The sequence below is a fragment of the Pelobates fuscus genome, chromosome 9, assembly GCF_036172605.1.
Source record: "Pelobates fuscus isolate aPelFus1 chromosome 9, aPelFus1.pri, whole genome shotgun sequence".
In the NCBI taxonomy this organism is placed as follows: domain Eukaryota; kingdom Metazoa; phylum Chordata; class Amphibia; order Anura; family Pelobatidae; genus Pelobates; species Pelobates fuscus.
Window position 1 is genome coordinate 133,039,734 of NC_086325.1, and position 12,881 is coordinate 133,052,614.

A 12,881-nucleotide genomic window follows, 5' to 3' on the forward strand; every position below is an offset into this window, starting at 1 on the left:
CCGCTACCAGTGGTATAAAGAATCTCTATCTTTGCCATATTGTAATTGGAGGTTGGCAGCCAGGGCATAAGCATCTCTGCCAAACAGTGAGTAATTTATTTTGATGTGGGATCCAGTGTCTGCAAACTACAGGGCACCATGCTTACTCCAGCCAAAATTCTTATGGTGCCTAGTGTTTAAGTGTAAGGTGTTTCTGTATACAGACTTGCATTGTCGCTGGTTTTCTCTCTTGTGTCCTGGAACCTCTTCTAAATTGGTTGTAGGTATGGAGTAATCCCTTTAATTGCCATCCTGGACCCTTCAGAGGTCATGTTACTTGTTCACGGGAAGCATAGTTGCTGGCTAATTTTATTTTGGAGCAGATGGAATGTGTACTACATAATGTTTGGGGGTTGTGCTTTTTGTTTTCCTCTTTTTATGAGAAGGTTTCTATCACCTTCCATAGTTTGGAATGGTGCACAGTTGATTTCTTTTTTGATTTTTTTTCTGATTGAGTGTATAGTTAAACTTTCTGCCTTCATATTGTAGTGTGTGTGTGTGTGTGTGTGTGTGTGTGTGTGTGTGTGTGTGTGTGTGTGTGTGTGTGTGTGTGTGTGTGTGTGTGTGTGTGTGTGTGTGTGTGTGTGTGTGTGTGTGTGTGTGTGTGTGTGTGTGTGTGTGTGTGTGTGTGTGTGTGTGTGTGTGTGTGTGTGTGTGTGTGTGTGTGTGTGTGTGTGTGTGTGTGTGTGTGTGTGTGTGTGTGTGTGTGTGTGTGCGCGCGCACGCAGTGCAATCACTACTTTGCAGCACAGAGCTGAACATGAATGCATGTTCATAAAATGCATAAATCTATAAATAGAAGTGTTAAGCCAATAGAAAATAGGTGTAACGGTGTATTCAGAGGGTTAAACTGTGTTTGGTTGCAACATAAAACAAGTGTGCAAGCCAGTATAATTACTTTTGGTAGTTTTTGATTGTGTTTTATTTTTTTTGAGACCGCAGTGTGGGGTAGAAGAATTGTTAAATGCAAAATTTGAATTCAGAGCAGTAAAGTCTTGCTAAAATGTAAACTTCAGTGAATGTTTCTTCCTTATTTGGAACAAACATTTTGGATAAAGATAGTCAAAAATAAAAACGTATTTTAAAATTGTCACAGAAGATGTTTTACTTAACCCCATAGAAGCCAGTTTAAAGCATTCCTGCTGCGGGAACGGGCAAAACAGAAGTTCTTGGTGTTTGAGAGGTCTGCCCTACTTCTTTTCATGAATCAGTCAAATTTCCATGATAAACCCCGTCAATGACAGAAGGGACTGACAGCCCAAATCTGTCCACTCTGCCTTTTAGCTGCCATGATTAATTGCTTTACGATTTTCCATCCAGCTGGGAGGGGCTGGTCTTCGAGATCAAAAGTGGGGGCAATGCGTAGCTCCCAGCACCTATTCTCTATCCTCTGGCCAGTATGTATGAGTAGTTTGGAAGGAACTCCCAGACAGCACCACAATCTCAGGACAACCCTGCCTTGAGGTGTAAAGGAATAGTCAAGGTTATCCTGAACACAGCAAGATTCAGTTCAGAAAACTACATTGTAACACTGTTTCTAGTTGACAGTCAAGGTTTTTTTTCCTGTATTGTTATACTAAATTAAATAACCAAATAACATTTGCTAGATTTCAAGGTTGTAGATGTTTCCTAACTCAATGGTGCTACTCATCCTTCCCACTCCACTCCCCGCCATTCTTGTTTGTGAGTATCTGTGGATAGCGTATAACGTTTTTTGAAAGCTCTGGCAACTTCATGGAGAAGTTAACTTGTTTTATGTCTATGCTATACTGCCCCCGCTTCCAGCACAATAGTTTTTAAGGCCAGCGAGCCATTCCTATAAGTAGCGTGAAATTCCTGGCAGTGAACCAGCTTTTCTGGGATTTTACAGGACACTAATTACGAGGGCAGTTAACACACTGGTTCAACAAATGATAATCAATTTTTACTTTTCCTGTGAGTGCTGGCCGCTGCTGTTGGGAGTTAATTTATATTGTTGAGAGACGGGAAAAAATTGGTTACTATTGAGGCATTCTATATTAACGTGGGGCTGTAAAAAGACGACACTGTGTTTTCTGGTTATACTGTTGGCTCCTTCGTTGCCAGGACATTGCAATTTAAGTGGCTGAAATCTTTATCCGTATATTGTTAGGGCTGACAGTTCCAGACAAATGGATGTTTAACTTATAATTGACCTTACATTTGTTCAGAAGTTTAGTGCATGTGAATTGTCAGATTTGAAATAATGCAAACTTTAGACACTAGAGTCAGTGTTCTTGGAAGTACAGTGAATTTGCAGGAACAGTCTTTTGGTTTCCATGTTGATTGATAAATGTATTTCTTTTTTTTTTTAGAACTTTGCTCAAGAATCATACTGATGTGATGTCCTGATTTAAACACTGTTATTATTTTTAATCTGCCATTTGTTTGCCAACATTAACAATACTGTTATATATAAATGCTATCTTTGATTGTCAAACTTCTATCTATCTCTAACTTTGTGAAGTGTCATGTGCCATACAATGGTTTAAACACACTAGATTTTGAAGACAATCAATGCTTGTACATATAGATGTCAAATGTGCTGAGAATCCTACTCTAACAAGCTATCATTCCATGGATATAGAATTAATCTCACCTGCTGTTTGTAGTGATTGCTTTACCGCAGTGAGCTATCCCAGGCACATGGCCCTTTGCCTTGCTAGAAAACTAAAAGGACAATGTTAAAATGCAGTACCGGGTCCTGTGGCATGTTTGTCTCTGAGCTGCTGTTTCAGCTATTTAGAAATATGGAGTGCTCCGAACAGATGCCTTCAGTAGCAGTCTGGTCCCTGGTTCATTTTCCTGGGAATGGCATTTTTGAGTTTGGGTAACAATTTGTACTTGAACTAATGACTGGGCCATTCAGAAGTTGCTAGTCATTAAAGTAAAGGCCTGTTTGGAAGTGTAATGACTCTTTGTGTGATGCGTGTGTCTAGCCCTGTTAGTTGGGTGTGTAACAGAAACCGTGTCATAATTGATTATTCTTGGTCTGTACTTGTTTGATGGATACATTCTCCTCCATATGGCTGTGGAGACAACCTACATTGAAGTACTTTGTGTATACCACCTCCTTTTTCTTAACCCCGTCCCAGTGCCTGGAGCATTTTTTCAGCTTTGACTGCAAATCCTTACTTCACACATTCTGTGTATGTATAAATACACATGCCCCCCCGCCCAATTTTTAGTTTTCAGGCAGACTTATCAAAATAAAAAATATATATGGTTACCGTGATTTGCAGATCATTGATCAAGTGACGATTCATCTGGTTTGATTATGTCTCTACAATGGAAGAAAATTAAGTTGAAAAACCCCTTGTTTATACTTTTTTTTTCCTCTTTGCCTGCAGGTGGTGAAAATATCAAAAGCATAAACCAGCAATCAGGGGCCCATGTCGAGCTCCAGCGAAATCCTCCTCCCAATACAGACCCAAGTGTACGGATATTCACCATCCGAGGCGTCCCACAACAGATTGAGCTGGCAAGACATCTCATTGATGAGAAAGTCGGGGTAGGTTACATTTGGCATTAGAGGTGTCGGTTTTTCATCTATAATTTATTTTATTTTTATCCCAAGCATGGGCACAGTTAGGAATTTAGGGATGGGGTTGAAATAAACTTGGATAAAATGCTACCAAAATAGATTGCTCTGGATTTTGTAAAAAACAGACCTGTTCCCATTTTGCGTTGCAGTTGCACAGATTGAGCAATTTCTGGAGCAGATTATTTTCAAGCATTCTGGAACGTTTCTCCAAAAATAGTCCAGCTATTGAACAGCAACTGCTCATGGGGTGGTTGTTTTTGTTTAGTTTTTTGCAGTTCTTTATTGGTACCCTGCTCAACGTCAATGGTTCTGAACAAATCTTTCAATTCCTGGCCAATTGGAAATTGGGGGAGACCATTCGCCTTATTCCCTTATAACGGCAATATCCATAGAACTTATTTCTATTGGAGGTCATTACAAAGTAATGAACAAAGTAATGTTCTAGATGATGAACAGTACTGCTTGGCTGTTTACGTTCGTTAGATCTCATGTTGATTCTCCTTGGCATTCTTTGCAAACATCTAGCACCTTACTACATTTAATACTTTTTTTTTTTTTTTTGTAGGGTACAGCAATAGCTGCCACTAGCAGTTTCGGCCAGAGTCCTTTCAACCAGGCACATGCAACACCTCATCAAAAGTAAGTTTGTAGTGCTGTGATTCTCTGTTGAGCAAGATGTGTCCAATTGTATTTGATGAGAACAGGATACGAAGATGGTGCACATAGCTTCCACAAATCTGTTTTGTCCTTTTTCAGGTTCCACTAAAGTTCTCATAAAATTTTGAGTAGTAAAATGAACGTGTTGTGTGTTTACTTAATTTATCATGTTAGTTGGATGTATACATCCCAACTGGTGCCCAATATGTAGGGCTCTTAGTGTAAAACACGATTCTGTAGGCTTGACCGTTTATAATGGTCTAGATTTTTAGCGATAACCTCAGTTTATCATATTGACTGAGGCCTGATCATTTTATGTTCAACTCTGCTTACATCTGATTGTATTACAATCTTCATAGCAGCTTTCAATAAGAATTGATTACCTCTATGTAAATGTCGAGTTGAGATTGAATATTAATGGACTTGTGCCCTTCTTCCCCCTCCAGTGGTCCTCAGGCGTTTGTTACCCCGGGTTGGGGAAGCACTTACCAGGCATGGCAGCAGCCTGGGCAGCAACTTCCAGGTGAGTTACATACTGTAGATTTAACCTGGCAAGTCAGTGGTAATTATTTTCCATTTGGATTATGCCCTGTACTTTTAAATGAACATGACGATCTCCATGACCACTACAGTCGCAGGAGTGCCCTAGCACCCTTCTATAGTAGTAGAAGTAGTCAGTCTTGTTCAAGAACAGTTTCACTACTTACCTAGGGTTCGCCAGGTGCATGCTGCCGCCTCCTTTGATGTCGGAAGTTCATTTACTGAGCTAAACTCTGCGGTGCCCTAGTCGTTATGGTGCATTAATTGGTCCTTTATGAGCCCCCTTTACACTATACCTACTAACAAATATGCATTTCTGTCTGATTGGTTTTTGGCTGGCTGAGCATAATGGGAGCCATTCAACACTTATGTATTTAAAAAAGCAGTGATCAATTATTAGGAAGTGATGGTAGTTAATAGCGTAATTGATTAGGTACGATAGTACAGTTTTGTGCATTATACTACTTCTCTACAGAGGGATTTGGATAAATTAGGGGACTGGCTGAGCTAGTGGCAGATGATTCAAATGGAAAAATGCAAAGTAATTCATTTTGGAAAAGAAAAGCACACATTTAATGAGGGTGAGTTAGGGATCACATAAAATGAGAAGTAACTTGAGAATTATAAATTACAAGCTAGGTAACAGTAGGCAATGCCGGTCTGCCATTGCAAAGGCTTCCAAGGTGTTGTCATGTATATTAACTTGTTCAAAATAGAATTTTGCCTCTTTGTAAATGAATGGTAAAATCCCACCTTGAAGATGCGGTGCATTTTCGGGCACTAGTTTTAATAAAGGATACTGCAGAATTAGAAGTAGGTGAGCTACAACATTAAAAAGGGGGGTGGGAAACTTAAGTCATAAGGAAAGGCTAGAAAAACTGAATGTGTTTTGAAGGGCTGATCTCAATGCAATGCGTCCTATGAGAAATTTGTAAGCAAGCCTGAGCTTTCATTCACACTTGTTGTGTCCCTTTAGCCCCTTAAAGGACCACTATAGTGCTAGGGAAACAAACTCGTTTTCCTGGCACTATAGTGTTAATAGGTCCCCTCCTACCGCCGGGCTCTAGGGCAAGGAAAGGGTTAAACACTTACTTTTCTCCAGCGCCGGGCTCCCAAGCTGCGCGCGCATTCAATCAGTCAATACGAAAGCATTTCTCAATGCTTTCCTATAGACGCAAGCATCGTCTCACTGTCAATGAGCGCCACTAGAGGCTGGATTAACCCTCAGTGAAACACAGCAGTTTCTCTGAAACTGCTATGTTTACAGCTGCAGGGTTAACCCTAGATGGAACTGGCACCCAGACCACTTCAATGAGCTAAAGTGGTCTAGGTGCCTATAGTGGTCCTTTAAGGACACAGCTTCAGAAATAAAAGGGAATGATGGAATATTTCCGTAATGTGTCCTTAAGGGGTTAAAGATCACATGCTCTCTGATTCTATTTACTTTAGTCTATGCCGTTTCCAAGGTAAAATGGACTGCTGTCTCTCTTCCACCTACGCAGCCATTCTCCACCTAATGGAGAGAAGTACCATTAAGTGTAGCTGCCGTTATGTCACTCAGTTGAAAGTACTGCGCCTTGTGTTCCTAAAGGAAGAGAAATTGGTGTTAATAGGTTGAGTTACAATCCTATGCATCTTGCAGGGAGATTATCACAATAGTCACTGGTGCTTTAATGACAATTCGACAACCTTTATAATCTTAGAAATGTAAAATAGAATTGTTTTGCTGGCAGGTTTCTTCAATTGCTCTCTGAAAACATGACACATTCGTCTAGGCTTTGAAAAGTTCCAGACACATTTTATCTTTTTACTTAACATCATTCTGTTGGATGTGTACCTTCTGTTGATTAGACGCTGCTTTAGTGAAATGCTAGGGTATACTTTATAGCAAACACGGTCTGCTGTCATAGGCTGACCTATTACAGGAAATCATAGCACTTTGCATCCACACAGCACCCCCGCAGTGGATCTTCCGATGCTACTTACCAGATTTTTCTTCATTTTACATTAAATAAGCGATGTACTTGACAGTTTCTTCCATTATCTGTAATGTACGGTGATCTAACGCTGTGGTTATAAATGTCATCCAAAACAGTTATTAAATTCATCTGCCTTTGTGATATAGCTATACCTATACACACAGAGATTTATTTTATGTAAAAAAAAAAAATTTTTTTATAATTTTATTTTTAGTCTCAAATGCGGCCTTTTTTTTTCTTTTTGCCTTTACTTTGCAAGTTCATTTAACGTGTAGTGAATTAAATTACTCTCCTCTCATTCGAATTCGACTTATTTAAAACTATTAAGTTGGAGAAACCTAGAAATTAGTAATTTAAGCCATATCGGACTTGTTGACTTGACCGTCCTTGCTAAAGCGAGCACTCTGATAAATTTGTGCAGTTTTTGGGCAAGGAACATCTAGCCTCTGTGTAGGTTTCTTGCACAGTCGAATCACGCTGAACACGCCGGTGGGCTAGACAGTTTTCTACTTTGGTATCCTGTATAGAATGCTGCTGGCCTGCTCTTTGTTACATCTACCTCATTGTTTGTAGCTCATCTCTTTGCAAAACCAGAGGGGAGCGTCTGTAAACCATTCATGGCCCAACTGGTGAACTAATTGAGCGAGTCCTTTCTCCTCCCACTCTTTCCTTAATAAGTGATCTAAACATTTAGGTTTTATTGCCTTTTCAGCCCCCCTCCCCCTTTACCTTCTGTATTAAATACCCAATGAGGTGATGCATGCCGGCTTGCAGTCCATTAATTGGCGTGTCCCTCAATGACTTGCTGATGAAAGCCATTCACGGGGGTCCTTTTTGTTCAAATTAGCAGGTGGACACTTTGTATGACCCTGAGCCATGCACAATGGGGACAGGGGGCTGACTTGTGGCATTGGTCATTTCTCAAACCGCCCTTTAGGGTTGCTACTCCAGAATGCTGGCTTGGGTCTTTCTTTTTCTTCGTTAAATGAGCATTCATGCAACATGTTCCTTTTTATTTGAAATACTGCAAATCTATTATAGATTGTGTTTAATGGGGAAAATAGAGAAGAAAAATATCCTAGTTCGCTATCCTCTCCCCTGTCACAATCTGTCCTGCAAGGAGACACAGTCCAAGTTAGAAAAGGCTAATTATCTGGGATTGATTGTTATAGCCTTAAGCCGTTGAACTGACCGGTAAATGTTTTGGTCTTGTAATGGAGCACTAAGACTTGTTGTACAGGAGTTTATTTGCTATGGTGGGAATTGAGGATCACTGACATGGGAATTACACATTTTAAGGCAAAATCTCACAAATAGTAACTAAATTCTTAAATTCAGCCATTTGTCCTGTTTTAGCCTAAAATGTAATGTAATTTTTTTGGGTTTCCTCCAATTCTGTGGCAAATTTAGTGCAAGTAAAACTATTGATCCCAGTCTGTGAACATGAGCAATTTGTGAAAGTGGAAATACTATATCCTACGTCTAGGTGCAGAATTGACTGCAGTAAAAGTGTAATATCAAATGTCTGAATAACACTGCTTACCAGAGACGGTATAAATCCTATTGTTCCAGGAGGGCCTGCTCCATGCATATTATCCATTGCAATCGTGAATGTCTTTTGCTTTGCTTGCTGATCTTTTTTTTTTTTTTTTTTTCCAAAGTTGTTGCTTATGTGTGTTTGAATTCTTCCTTTGGCTATATGTGAGGGGTTACCTATGACCAGTGATCTATATGCAAAATTGATGAGACTGCCTGTTTTAAGTGGGAAGCAGGAGAGCTAAAATAAGTTCCTGCTGAGGAACTTTCAGCTCTCTCGGATGGTAGTGGAGGCAGGGAGCAGCACCCAGCAGACATCTGGTAAAAAGTCAAACTGTTTAAAAACGGTTTGTCTCCTTACAATGGGGTGGCCAGAGTATTGATGGCACCATAACCACTTCAGAAAGCTTTTGTGGTTATGGTACTTGGAGCGTTCCTATGACATTTAATACTATTTCACCCAGTGGCAGTAGTGCACTCTCCATTTCCTTCTTCACATCCTTTGCAGGGCAGCTGTGTTTTGGTATGGTGGGTCATGTGACATTTGGCTGTTGATATGTAGTCGTCACCAACAGTAGTTTGACAGCTGCTAATCTACCTCGGGACGTCAGACAGTAAACTGCATTTCCCAAGATTGCTTGGCCAGCCTTAAAACTTAGTTTGTGTCTGTGCATTGGTTGCACGGCATACCAAAGAGACATTCAAAGCTCAACATTGTCACGTGTTAATGCTGCATTTTAGAGCGGTTTTAAAGATGTTCTAAAGAAATCGTGTAATTAAGTTCATCTTCCCACCTGCTCACCTCTACCATCCTTCCTGCATACAGGTCAGCAAAGCCAGCAGCAGAATGCTCAGCCAGATTATAGCAAGGCTTGGGAGGAGTATTACAAGAAGCAGAGTAAGTACACAGCCATTGACAAGTTAAGTCCTTGGTACAGTGATGGTAGTCATACAATAATTACCAGAATAGTTTTAACCCATTAAAGGGTTGCTCCAAGCCAATTTTTTTTTTGTGGAAACTTTAATTTTTCTACGTAAAATACTCTTGGGCACTATTTATTCGATCCTCACCTACATTTTGCAGTAAAGCCTGCAAAAAGAAGGCATTTAACTTGGAAACCAGCGCCATGGACAAAGCTTCTAGCGCTGCCGTCCACTCATCCAACTAATGTCAGCAGGAGCTTTGCGTTGTCCAATCAAAGTTTTCTCACAGATAAGTTTTTGGTTGGACTGGTTCATAGCGCATGCGCGAGCACTGAGCCAACGTAGGGAGCGGATTTTCAAAAAAATAAATAAAAAAAAAGAATAGTAGCTGATGTATTGAAGCTCAATACGTCTGTTGCCAGCGTGCAAGATACAGACGTATCTTTTTGCATAGAGTTGACATTTGTCAGTCCAGTCACGTGTTCTGGGGGGAACTAAACCGTGCAGCGTGTCAAGCTGCAACAGTGCACATACAGACTCCTACCACCATGACCACTTCTAAAAACGGAAGTGGTCATGGGGGATGGAGTAACCCTTTAAGCGTCGGGTAGTCAAAATAGGATCCTTCTGTGACCGTAGATCTGTGTTTTTTGTATTTTGTTTTGTTCTGCTTTGTGTTATCAGTTTTTTATCCGAAGGATCGCATAGTCCATACTGTGATGAATTGTCATTGGTTTTTAACTTCCTAGCAGTGCACGCTGATATGCTTTGGCTTCATTTTTATTGGCTTGTGTACCGCCTTACTTTCAAGATTGATTTAGTTCCCTCTTTAGTGTGGGACACTAAATTGGAAGCTTGCATGCGTGTATTTATAATATCTCATGAGTTTTTTTGGGTTTTTTTTTCCGAGATGTTTTAATTTTCTGTTTCTTCTTTTTAGATCAAGCTGCCACCGCCACCTCTCAGCCAAGCTCACAACCAGACTACACGCTTGCTTGGGCCGAGTATTATAGACAGCAGGCTGCTTATTACGGGCAGTCATTGGGGCAGACTCAAACCCATAGCCAGGTGAGTAGCACTACAAATTAAAGCTGTCTGTCCTTTTATGTTAGCCGTACGTTGTTAGTATGCTATCCAAAAGAAACTACTGCTCATTTTAAGTGCTACCTCTGTCCTTTTGCAAGAAATAGCATCTCACATCTTCATTATAGTAAAAAAATTATAGATCTGTCTGTCTCCCTCCTCTAACACTGGGGTTCACACTGTAAATAGTTCAACAGCTGAGACCTAGCTTAATCCAAACCAGAAATTAGAGCCTTAACCAGTTTAGATAGCTGGGGTGTGACAACCTTCCTCTGTGTTCAGCTATGGAATTGTATTCTGTGAGTGGTTCAAACAGGGCAGGTTTTTTGGTTTAGATTTTTTATTTTATTTGTTTTGAGCCATAATAATGATACATTGTGACTCATCCATTTTTTGTAAAAATAATCCCTCCAATGATTTTCTTTTAGTTTGGTGCTGACCCATGTATCGCCGATTTAGGTCTGGTTTTTTTTTATATGTAAATAAATGTCAGACATCTGGTATAAAAATAATTATTAAAATCAAATCTACAAAGTTGTGTAAAAAAAATCTGCATGGACCAGGACGGCTGTAGAAATAACTCTCTAAAGTTAAGTGATTTTTAACAAATGTGCAAGCTTTTTCTGGAGGGCCGGCCATCCATCCAGAACCCTACCACATTGCTAGTGCAGGCACTTATCTGAGTTACCTTACTGGGGTTTAGTCAGGAAGTCCATTACATAACGAAAAGGTGAGTTATCTGTCGTTCTATTACATCTGAACTGGCACCATTTGGTTCAGTAATATTCAAAAGAATGTGAGGGAGTAACTATCCCTTTCCGTCATCACAACTTAGATTGTATAGGCAGGTGCTCTCATATAATTGTGTTTCAGTCTAATGTAACTCCGTCTCTAATTTGTTTTTAATGCTTGTTTTCCAGGAGCAGTGAGAACAATTGTCCAATTGATGACAACATTCATTTTTAATTTTTATCCCACTTGGAATCATTGCAGAAGACAGACCTTAATTTGTAACTGGTTTCTAGATTTTCAGAAATTTTGAAGAAGACTTTCTGTTTGTAAAACACTAGTCATATAGTTTAAATCTATACTGAACTTTGCTAAGAATCAAGATTCTATAATATACTAAAGATATAAACTTGCTGGGAATTGTTTTATTTTGTTTTTTGGGGTTTTGGTTTATTTTATTTTTTGTTTGTTTGTTTTTTGGGCGGGGGGGTTGTTTTGTTTTGTTTTTGTGTTTTTGTTTTTCTTTCACTTTTTGTGTTTCCTACCCTTGAAAAAAGTGTTAACATGAATTCTTTTTGGAACCGACAAATTTAAATATATATATATATAAATATAAATATCTATTCCTTCACTGTGTAGCCTCTGCCCCCCTGTGGTGCTGATATTGAAACATATTTGTCTCATTTTTTTTTCTTTTTTTTTTTCTTTTTTTTTTTTTAAATTAAATGCATTTTCTTGGACAATACAATTTTGAAGGTCTTATCTCAAACATTTAAAAACAAAACAAAAAAGGAGAAAAAAATGTGTACACAGGTCCTAAATTTTTTTAAATGTGTATTTAAATATTCTTAACTGTAAATTCATTAAATGTTTTACGTCTAATTTTCTGATATTATGACTGTATTTGATTTTATTGCATATTTTTTTTAAAGAGCATTAATAATCCGTGTTACCTGGTTTTGAATTGTCATTCTGAATACCGAATATTTGAATCTGTTTCTTGAGACAAGTATTGTGTGTGGGGAAATTAGGGGAGGGGGGAGCAGGGTCATATTTTGTAGGATTTGTATAATACCTAGGGTTTTGAAGGGTTAATATAAAAAGATTGTTAACCCTATTCCTGTCAGATTGAACTGTGATTCATTGCAGAGCAATGGCAAGGCTTTCTGGCAGGGCAGGGGTACATTTTATAAAGCAATGTTTATCAGTTATGTTGCCTCTGTATATTGGACATCAAGCTATAACATGAAATGACCTTTTTTTCTGCTGTCAAAAATATAAATACTATTATTTTTAATATGAATAAATCAACTGTTAGAATCTCTAATGCAAAACACTGTGGAACCTTTAACAGTATGGAAAAGTTTAAAGAATCGTAATAACTATTTTTAACTCCAGGGTTCATGAATTTTTTTTGGGGTATTGTTTTTTTTTTTTTTTTGTGTTTTCTTATCTAATTGTCGAATTTACCATAGAAAATATAAATAGTATTAACCACAGTATGTGCTAAAAAATACTTTTTGATTTAATAAAAGGGATATGATTTTGAATGTTGTAGTTTTTTTCTTGTACAGATGACTGTATTTTTGTGAGCGAAAATGGAATTCATGCTAATTTTTTGTGTGCATTTAAAATTAATCTATGGGAACATTCCTTTTTTTTTTTAGTTTTTTTTTTTTGTTTGCTTTTTTTGCTTTTTTTTTAGTTTTTTTTTGGTTGTTTGGGGGGTGGGAGGGGCTTTACTTTTCCTTTTATGCCTAAAATGTTTAACTAAAAGAAAAATCATGATTGGATGTTACAGAGAGATGTCTTATTCATCTGACAATTGCATT

General features: G+C 38.6%; 1 protein-coding gene across 4 annotated transcripts in view; it reads left to right on the forward strand.

Moving 5' to 3' along the window:
• FUBP3 (far upstream element binding protein 3) overlaps nt 1-11,500 on the forward strand; it is a 49,773-nt gene extending 38,273 nt beyond the window's left edge. For 2 of the 4 annotated variants that reach the window (XM_063432433.1, XM_063432434.1), the window contains exons 13-18: nt 3,408-3,568; nt 4,167-4,240; nt 4,705-4,781; nt 9,140-9,211; nt 10,178-10,305; nt 11,241-11,500. In XM_063432433.1, the coding sequence (XP_063288503.1) occupies nt 3,408-3,568; nt 4,167-4,240; nt 4,705-4,781; nt 9,140-9,211; nt 10,178-10,305; nt 11,241-11,249 (521 nt within the window). In that variant the 3' untranslated portion in view covers nt 11,250-11,500. The remainder of the gene's footprint in view (nt 1-3,407; nt 3,569-4,166; nt 4,241-4,704; nt 4,782-9,139; nt 9,212-10,177; nt 10,306-11,240) is intronic. The other 2 variants (XM_063432435.1, XM_063432436.1) reach the window with 1 other exon arrangement.
• The last annotated feature ends 1,381 nt before the right edge of the window (nt 11,501-12,881 follow it).